General features: G+C 40.8%; 1 protein-coding gene across 1 annotated transcript; it reads right to left on the bottom strand.

Annotated features, from left to right (window-relative positions):
* Positions 1–2,559: 2,559 nt before the first annotated feature.
* si:ch211-262h13.5 (fetuin-B) lies at positions 2,560–9,644 on the bottom strand. Its single transcript, XM_003452356.5, has 7 exons — positions 9,342–9,644; positions 8,435–8,545; positions 6,621–6,708; positions 5,636–5,802; positions 5,038–5,145; positions 4,063–4,149; positions 2,560–3,253 (listed from the first exon to the last, which is right to left on the bottom strand). Exons 1-7 carry the CDS (start codon positions 9,558–9,560, stop codon positions 2,810–2,812), a joined length of 1,224 nt encoding a protein of 407 aa, XP_003452404.2. The 5' UTR covers positions 9,561–9,644; the 3' UTR covers positions 2,560–2,809.
* Positions 9,645–10,343: the final 699 nt, after the last annotated feature.

The raw sequence follows: 10,343 nt of genomic DNA, 5'->3' as shown, positions 1-10,343 counted from the left end.
TTCAGTGCTATTTGGCACAGTATAAGCCCTGTGGTGAGGAGTCCTACAATAACAAACCCCGACTTTTTCCCCTGCTTTGCCAGATGTGTTTGTAAAGCGGTTTTAAACCATCTGGATCTTGAGGGATATGGTGTGGAGAATACAAACCTTGCTGTGTTGTACAACACTGTCATCTTGAAACTTAAAAAATAAAATAAAATGTTCTAAAATATTCATTTTTGACTCATAAAAGTCCTGTGAGTTAAAATTATCCAGATGAAGACAGGATGAGGACATCCCTTGAAAAGAACATATTACAGTTATTTTCTACTCCATAATTTTATTCTTGGGCTGTACTAGAGGAGATTTCCATGCTTATTAAATCAAAATAATCATTATTTACCTTCTGTTAGCCCTTTGACCTTCAGCTCATCTTCTGTGTGAAAGTTCATCTTTGTTCTTTTTATATTACTATATTCTGATTGGCTGTCTATCACAAACAGAACATTTAAAAAAGAAAAAGGAAACAATTAGGTTGGGCTTCTGCACTTATAACCTGAGCTGTGTACCTGAAATGACTGTGTTAAGGGTATCCCCTCTCACAAAAGTGCACTAAATAGACTGAAGCCTGAGCTTTCGGCTAACAGGGCTCACCTGTAACTTTGAATCATATTAAATCCTCATATTTAATTTCAGCATTCACTGCTATATACATACGCTATATGGACAAAAGTATGTTCAAATTCAGCACCATTTCTACAGGTGTGCAAAATCAAGCAGCCAGCTATGCACTTTGCCTTTATATATGCTTATGAAAGATGGGCCATTGTAAAGCAGGGAAGTCTAACTCATGTTACATTATGGGCCCTAACAGCCCACTTTGATATCAAGTGGGCCGGACTCCATTCTGTCAGTGTAAACCAAACATGTAATCCCTGAGATGTCTCAAAAAAGAAGTGCAGTTTCAATGGTACGTCTATGTCAGTGTTCTACAACAGGGCAGGGATAGCTCAGTAGGTAGAGTGTCTGCCCCATGATCGGAAGGTCGGGGGTTCGACTCCACTGAACGGCTACCCTGAGGTACCCCTGAGCAAGGTACCGTCCCTACACACTGTTCCCCGGGCGCTGCATTGGTGGCTGCCCACTGCTTCACTGGGTGAATGGGTTAAATGCAGAGGAGTAATTTCCCTTCGGGGACTAACACAACACACTTTACAACAAATAAATGTTGTTGTAATGAATGAGGAAATCTCTACAGTAGATAATAAAAAAACAGGAACTTTTCTCTGATTTAAGTGTTTATCTATTACTTAATTACTTTGGTGTAGTAAAAATGGCAATGATGGAAATAGGAAATGCTGTAAAACTAATGATAAAACAGTTAAAAGTCCAAGTTTATGCCCTTCACATTTTCCAAAGGCGTCCAATGGGCAGATTGGAGTCTTTGCCCTCGGGCCTTTAGCTCTGACACCGCTGTTCTAAAGAGGTACATGGTACTGTGATAAAATGCCATCATTACAGCAAGTTTGTGAGCTCTCTTCCTTCATAGATATTGCACAACAAACTGTATGTGGTACCAGTGCATACTCAAGGCAACTCAGCCACATAGTGGCAGACCACATAAAGTTACGCAGTGGAGTTCCCCAAGTGCTGAGAACTATAGTGCATAAAACTCATCTGTGCTCTGCTGATTCAGTAACTGCTCAGTTCCAAACTTCCTCTAGCGTTAACATCAGCACAAAAACTGTGGGCCAGGAGCTTCATGACGTAAGTTTCCTTGCTCAAGCAGCTCCTGAAGGTGTCTGTATAGTGTATCAATGTGTAACAGGAAGTAAGGAAAAGCATAAAAGGTCACCTTTAAAACATTTGAGGGAAGGTTAACAGTAAAATGAAATGACCTAGTGTGATTAATCAGTCCATTATCGTTACATATGAAATGTATTACAGAAAATTGGATGCGAGTTGACGTAGCTGTGCAGCAGTTAGCACAGCACACGGCTGGAGCCTTTCTGTGCAGTTTGTATGTTCTAAATGTGTCTACATGGGTTTTCACCAGTTTTTGTGGTTTCCCTACTCAGTCCAAAAACATGTGCATTGCATTCTAAATTGCCGTGGACTTGAATGGTTGTCTGCGTCTTTATGTTAGCCCTTTGATGCCTAATTTCAGCAGGGATGGGCTTCATAGAAATTGTAGGAAAATAAATGCAGCTGCAGCATGGCAGCTAAAGATTTGCAGCTGCAGCTGGTTATTTTCTCATTACTGCATTTTTAAAACACCCATTTCCTTCTTTAGTTAGTCATTTTGAAGAATGTGAGAATTATCAAAGAATTAATGAAACATGCTTGTAACACAGGGGCTGCATTTTGCAAGGATATCTGAATTAGAAAAGCGCATGAAAGTTATCAGCTTTCTGGGCCATGTTGTTTCACTCAAAACATTCAATTATTCATTAAACTAGTTTAAGATTAGTTCCATTAAGACTTTGATTGACAAATTCAACTCTTCAATCAAAATTGTATGTACTACCAAATAAGTCTAGGTATTATCAGACTATGAGCGTAAGAATTTGAAGATTCTGATGAGGGTTTCAAAACAAGTTTTATTGAAATTTTTAATAACATCTGAAGGAATTTTGCTGCATTAGAAGCAGTTTACAATGCAGCAGTATTAGAGGTCATTTCAGGGCCAGTGAAAAGAGATAGGTTTCCTCTTATTAGCACAAATTATTTTTATGCTTCCAGCAACAGAAAGTGGAACAGTTTATCAGCACAGGCTCTCACTGGATAAATCAGAAATTGAAAAACAGACTCCTGAACAGAGCAGCAACACTTAAACAGTGGTGTACCGAGCTGGACCGGGACAGGATCGGAAAGGAGAGGGCCCACCGGGGAAATCAGACAGGAAGACAGGGTGGTGAGAGGGCGAGGTGTTGTTCAAAGCCTGGCGTTTTTCACGGTCACGCCTCTGGTAGCGGAAGTTAAAAGGGGGACGCAGAGCCACAGGGCCTCCGATTTCCTCGGAGGATGAGTCAGAAGGCTCAGTGAGTAGACCTTCAGCAGACTCACTGGAAGAAGAGCTAAGAGGGACAGCTGGGTTAACAGCCACAGAGGGGTCAACGGGTACAGGGTGAACGGCAGTGGGAAAGGGAGGGTCAGAGGGAACAGGCTGCGGATCGTTTCCTGGGCCGCCAATCACAGGTGGGAAGGTCGGGATTGCTGGGTTTTCTGGGAGGTCGTGACCCTGTGGCTGCACCGGCCGGAGGACATCCACATTCTGAAGAGACGCAGACAACACCACACCAAATGAGAACTCTTCTGGTTGCACGAATGAATTTCACTCAATACTGTAAAACTGCTTTACAAACCACACGCTCTTAAATGAACTGAGAAGACAACATAATTGCAGCGCAGGAGCATACAATTTGAAATCTCACACATAGGATTAAACACACACACACAAAACCAGCAACTTGTAAGATATGACAGAATAATTATATGACCACTGGCTTCCATTCAGAGAGTTAAATGTTCACTCTAAAGGTTACTTTAGTAAAAAAAAAACTGAAAGAAAACAGAGAACATGAAACATTCATCAAATCAAGGTCAAGCGGTGGGTTATTACACGCCCAACTCCCAGTCCTACAGTGTGAACTGACACTAAATGGTACACTTTTCCAGAAGTTTTTGCTTTTTTTCTCAGTTACTGACATTCTTCTATTAATGCATTTAAATTTTCTGTTCACTTTTGGGTTGCGGATAATTCAGCTGCTATCATTGTTACACCTCCGCTGCGATTTTCCTGCATGTAGGACGTTCACAGTTTTTGATAGAGAACAATCAGAACAGGTTTTTAGGTCAAATCTTGCGTGCACATTGAATGTTGGCTTTACTATAAATTTAAATCTTTTCTTCTTCTTGTCATTGGAGAATAAGAAACATGTTTGGACCATTGCACATGCAGTCACTTCTATTCCTTTCCTCCTGTTATAGTTGTTGTGAATTTATAAGATCTTTGCGTAAATGAGCTGCTACTTTGGCTTAGCAATGAAATATTAAAAAATATTACGTAATTTCCTCCCATACCTGTACTTTAAACATCTCACAGGACGTCTGGACATCAGGATCAGTATTCATGTCTCCATGTACAGATCCTGTGCAGAAACCTGCAGTCTGAGAGAAGAGTGTGAGACATTTGGTAATGTATTTCTGTGACATACCGGGAGACTATTAAAAAGTAAGAAGATGACACAGGGTGGGTTAAAATGTACATTCCCTCTCAGGAATCTTCAGTTATAAATAAATACATAAACATGGCATTAGTTCAGGCAGTAAATGAAGTTTTGGGGGGTAAGGGATAGGATAATTATAAGCCACAAGGCTTCAGCCTATTCCTTTTCAGTTACTGTTTGAGTAAGTTAAGCTCAGCAACAGTCCCTGCAGCTCAGCTGATGTTATTACTAGAAGCTGATATCAAAGCCTGCTTTACCCTGCAAATAATTGCTGAGCATCTGCAAGCCGCTTCGCAACCCACCTGCACCCCAGCACCACTATTCATGTCTGAATGGGCTAAAACAAATAAGTGACGTCACATTTTAAACGTAACTGAATTAGTTATGTCAGCTAGTAAATTCTCCATGAAATGATTCAGTGATCACACACACAATGGTGATCGATGATTTGTAATTAACAGTGCTGTTTCAGACAGCGCTGCTTGACTATGTCTGAGTACTAATTTATCATTAATATGCACTAAGTGGCCACGCAAATAGATCTAGAATTCATACAGCTCTTCCATGAATTTCCCCTTTGTGAAGTTTGTAATGTTCAATTTTTGTTGACCTTGGAAATGCTTTTGTCGTTCTTGTTTACATACACAAGGAGCCCACAAAATCTTCTTAGCTGGGCAATAGGGACACAAAAATAAAGAATCTCCAACAGTGGCATGACTAAACAATACAGGAATCCTAAAAAACAATAAATTAATGCACATTGTACGGGTGTATCTAATAAATTGGTGTGTGAATGTGTCATTCTTTCAAGTAACTTCTATACGAGTACCTCTGTGTCCGAGTCGAGTGTCAGTCGCTGGCAGGTGCCTCTTTCTGTCACTCCCTCGGGGCATTCTTGCACTGTGTATTCCACAAAGGTGGCTTTTACTGGCACAGACTGAAATATAAAAATAATATGGGAAGAGAGGAGCAAACTGCAAAAACAAACACAAGCACAGGCACAAATAGAGATGGCAGGATTTTTATTGCGACAGCTATCATGTTGGTTTTTCCATCCTGAAGCTGGACTATCATATGCAAAAGCAGCGTACTTAGCTTTGGTCCCCAAGCAAACTATTCAGTTTTTCTTATTTGCTCCCCAAACAAAAGCTGGGCCAAGGAGGAAAGTGCCTTCAGTGATCCTTTGCAACCTTGCCAGACTCGTCTATAACTATTGCGTGATGGTGATGCTTGTGCAATAATGGTTCTTATCTGGAACACTGAAGCTCAAAGGTGCACTGTACCTTCTGCATATGTATACCCAGAGAATTTCCTTAAGTGTGATTTCCCCCCATAAACATAACGTTTGACGCACTGTCAAGCAATAAAATTAGCCCCGCAGCTTTCTTTCCCCCCATCAAAGTTAATAACAGTATATCTAGCGATACCTTTGCAGCAGCTCTAGTGATTTTTTTCACCCCCAGCCCTGCAGCCAGAGTGGACGTCCTTTTATAGGATACCAGAGTGACCCGAGCAGCAGTCATGGCCTCGGGGCTGTCTACGGAGAGCAGGAGGGGGCATGTTGGGCAGATCTGCTGGAGTTTCTCTGGGGAATCTGCAGAAATCAGAGAATTGAATAAGAATGAATAAGTAAATGTCTGTATTAAATTACATCTAACAAACAGATGATAGAGACTGGATAAAGCAGTGGCACTAAATTTACAGTGAAAGCAGAAAAGGAAAAAAAGTCATGTCATTTTGAACGGATACACAACTTTTCGCTCTCCAAATGCACTGGAGAACTCTCTTTTCATGACAGTGAGGTGTAATCTGCTTTTGCTGATGTCTCCTAAGTAGCACCAAACCAAACACTAAACTTTAACCTGAGAAAAGGTTTTAAAAGCCAGTGGGGAGGGGGTGTGGCAGTGAGAGAGAAGGGAAATCGATTGAGATCGGGGCCAAATCATCATTTTCACGCTCGACCTTTTGATTTGTCATAGTGGGAAATTCACTAGCGTGACTAATTGATAATTAATTAGGACTCAGCTTCATTAGACTGGGCCATCATTAATGTTATTAGTTACACCTGCGCATAACAAATTGAGATACTCACAATGAAACGTCGATACTTTTCTCTCCTCAGGTCTTTGTTGTTGTTTCTTATGAGAATTTTTCCTTACTGGATATTTACAATTTCTTTGTTTTAATTCGATATTTTCTTTACCTTAAATCTCCAGCTTGATGTGGTATCCAAAGCAGCACATGCCGGCTGCATGATCTCTGATGCTACACATTATTTAAAGACATCGATAAACAGTGGGCATCTAATAATAGACGTTATGTTGCGACTCATGTTGCACAGCACTGTATGCATGCAACCTTCTGTGTATGTAACCAGTTAGTGGTTAGGGGATAGGAACCTGCTAACATTACCTGGCACGAGAGCACAGTCGTAGCTGTATAAGTAGGAGTAGCCCTCTGGTGTGTGCAGGATGGTGGTGTTGCAGTTGCCAGAGATTTGCTTTGAAAAAATAAAAAAGATAAAACAGACAGAATTCCTGATTGGCCCAATATCAACCACTTTACTACAAAGACTTGGCACAAACAGATGCAAGAAGAAAAAACTTTGAATGTACTCTTCTATCAGTGAGACAAGTGTGAGTGTTTTGGCTTGTGTTACTTTTTCAAAGGGCTGTTTTTGGCTTAGGAGTCGCTCACCTATATGGAAAAGACATAAACTCATTTGAATTTCCTATTGCTGTAAAAAAAAAAGTTTGTGTTTGTAAGTGTTACAGGACTGACATTCACCAGCCACTTTGTTAGGTACACTATGCTGCTACTACTGGTTTGGACCCCTTTTTGCCTCAGAGCTGTCTTAATTCCTAATAGCACAGATTCAACAACGTTGCTGGAAATTTTCCTCAGAGATTTTGGTCCATGTTACGTGACAGCATCACACAGTTGCTGCAGATTTGTCCGCTGTACACTCATGATGCGAATCTGCTGTTCCACCACATCCCAAAGGCGCTCTATTGGATTGAGATATAGTGACTGTGGAGGCCATTTGAGCACAGTGAACTCTCTATCATGTTAAAAAAAGAGTTTGAAATGATCTGACCTTTGTGACATGATGCTTTATCCTGATGGTAGCAGCTATTAGAAGACAGTTACACTGTGGACACTTTCAGCAACAATAATCAGGTAGACTGTGATGTTTAAATATTTATTTGATACTATTAATTGTCCAAAATGTGCCAAGAAATGATCCCCCACAGCATTACACCACTTCCACCACTTCCGCTGATATAAGATTAGGATGGATCCCTACATTCATGTCATTTACACCACATTCTGACCCTAACATCCAAATGTCACAGCAGAAATCCAGACGCTTAAGGGAAGTTCAAGTTTTTCCAGTCTTCTGCCTTATCTGACATGAGTAGGGCACCCAGTATGGTCTTCTGCTGCTGTAGCCCATCTGCTTAGAGGTTTGTGTTGTGCAGTAAGAGATGCTTTTCTGCATACCTTGGTTGTTCCCTTGCTATCATTTCAAAGCAGTCTGGCTGTTCTCCTCTGACCTCTGATGCCAACAATGCATTTTCACCACTCACTGGTTGTTGTTTTCAGACTATTTTCTTTAAGCCCTAGAGATGATTGTGTGGGAAAATCCCAGTAGACAGCAGTTTCTGATGAGCCCAGTTCAGCCTGTCTGCTATCAACAATCCATTAATAAACCAACAACCATTAACGAGCAGTTGAACAGATGTACCTAATAAAGTGGCCCATGATTGCCATGCCAATAGTTCCTTTCACCCTTTTGGCAAAGGAGCTGCTTTCATGATTAAATCAATAGGAAGTTGTTTATAATGGAAGTTTTATAAGTAAAATATGTAAACCACAAATATCTATTTTAACAGAATATATTTTTCAATTTTGTGGGAAAGATTTCCTCCAAATGCCCAGTTACTGAAGAGTAATACAATTATGCTTTGAAAAAGTCACAGGAATAAAATAGATCTGCCAGTGGAAATGGGTAAAGTGACTGTGACTTCTGAAAGAACGCCCTGACACTTCCAAAAACTCAAATAGCTTCATGTCCAAAGCTTCATGTATATGGTTTAAGTGTGACTTTCTTACATTATCCAGTACAGTGTGGGACATATCTTACAAACAGTGCCTTCAGGCATATAGGGGCCTCCTACACGTGCGGACACGTGCTCTTGTTTGTATACATGTGAGCATCCTACCGTTTCCATGAATGGCCTGACGTCACAACGTTTCCATGGTTTCTTGCTGCCTGTGTGACACTTGGTCTCCAGGACTTCCAGGTCGAGGTAATACACGTTGCCTGCCGGGCCCTGTAATTCAGAGTATAAACACATGCGATAAGGGAGAGCAGGCATTAACAAAGCTATGAGGCTCAAATTTATGAGAAGTCCTCCTGCCAAGTAGCATCATTTGTTCTGTTAAGTATATCAATAAGGGACCATTTAGGAGGTGCTCTGTGTAATTCCACACAACACTTTGTACAATAATGATTTGTCAACACTTTGCGCCACAGTAATAGCAGCCTTTTTAGGTCATGAAGTTGATCTGAGCCTCTTAAAACCTGATCTATCCCACAGTCAGGCCACTATAGCCTTCAGCAGCTGACAGCATGAAGTTCATAAAGTCTGTTGTGCAAGGTTTGTCTCAGCAGTGCTGGACTGAAATGACCTGGACTTTATTAACACTCGCTTCAATCCTAGAGGCCTTTTTTCATGAGGCGTGAAAAAGGAATGGCTTCCCGTTTTATGATATGAAATTATGTACTTTGATCTTAATGCTACATTTATTAAAAGCGACATGCACTGATGGCGGCCATTCGCACCAAAGTGTTTCTTGTTGTTTTTAGTGCTTAAGTTGCTGCTCCCTAATGAAACTGCTGCTGTTTTTCCCAGCTTTCATTTAACCCAGTGGGTCCTCAATTGGAGAATCTAGAAGCCACAGCGAGTCCTGGAGAAGGGTAATTTTTGATTTTTGTTGTTTTAAATTTTATTAAATGGGCTTCCCCTGACATGAATCTGGTCACGGCTGATACATATAAACACTTCCCACCCTGGTCTAGGATGAACAAACATGTGTTTTACAGCCTCCTCTGGTCTTTGTACTGACCTGAGCGTGCAGATGGACATTTGCGATGCGGTTCAGGGCAAACTTGTAGCCTTCTCTGCGATCCTCATTGATGTAAGTGACGGCCAGGCGAGACAGCTTCTCCACCGCTTTGTCGTTACAGGGGATGGGAGCAAGTTCAACTGGCATTAGTACGACACCCTCTCCACACACACACAGGATGTGAATGGATAGTGATATTAGATGTAGTAATTTGTCCATGATGGCAGGTGGTTTTAGACAGGAGCCAGAAGACAGGGCCGTTTTATAGTGAAGTTTGTTCCCTTGTGTTTGCCTTTAGTCGAGGCATTGACTTTTGGAATCAAAACAGGACGGCACAGCTGAAATGAAGCCAAGGACAAAGTTTATTTGACGGCAGAGAGCTGATATTTGTGAATGGATGTTCCTGGTATTTATTTAACCCCTGGAACATGCAGTCGTCAAAGGCAAATAGAACGTATGTCAAAACGGTCATTCATTATGCTTTTTCCTGTGGCTCCAATATTAAGACTGGGGGTTATTTTATTGTTTCTGCAGGAGTTGTTTCCATACTGTGCAAGAGGTGTATGTCATGCAAACTAAATTAGTGCAATAGATACCTCATTAAATGACAATGAACACCAAAGAGAGCATGCAATGCCTTCAAGACTGGGTCACTGAGTTGGACTGTAATATTATTATATCACCAGTAGGGGTCACTGTGGATCTGGTAAGATGCGGGTTGAGAAATCTATTGGTCCACCAGGCAGAACTGGGTTAATGATTCACTGATATCAAGTTAATTACTTTCAGCATTTGATGTTGATGTTGTCTTAGAGCCTCATAACTCTGATATTTGTGTTTTTCTATCTTAATTTTTTTTCTGTGGAACCCAGCTGCCCTTAATCCTTCTCAACTTACTTTGTTGTGGTAAATAAGTAACCGTAGCCTAATTGTTTTAGATTTTATAAACTAGTGTCATGTTTACAAAAGAAATCTGATTTTCTTTTTTAAATAAATGGGAGT

The sequence above is a fragment of the Oreochromis niloticus genome, linkage group LG17, assembly GCF_001858045.2.
Source record: "Oreochromis niloticus isolate F11D_XX linkage group LG17, O_niloticus_UMD_NMBU, whole genome shotgun sequence".
Lineage (NCBI taxonomy): Eukaryota > Metazoa > Chordata > Actinopteri > Cichliformes > Cichlidae > Oreochromis > Oreochromis niloticus.
Note: the sequence above shows the minus strand (reverse complement) of the source record. Positions and strands in the feature narration are given on the sequence as shown.

What these genes read in the sequence shown, in the direction of transcription:
- si:ch211-262h13.5 (XM_003452356.5), bottom strand. Translation starts at nt 9,560, where the DNA reads ATGGACAAATTACTACATCTAATATCACTATCCATTCACATCCTGTGT. An exon ending in TCAGGCCATTCATGGAAACG is followed by an intron (nt 6,709 to 8,434) that starts GTAGGATGCTCA and finishes ATTTTTTCAAAG; the next exon opens with CAAATCTCTGGCAACTGCAA. An exon ending in GTGAGATGTTTAAAGTACAG is followed by an intron (nt 3,254 to 4,062) that starts GTATGGGAGGAA and finishes GCGTCTCTTCAG; the next exon opens with AATGTGGATGTCCTCCGGCC.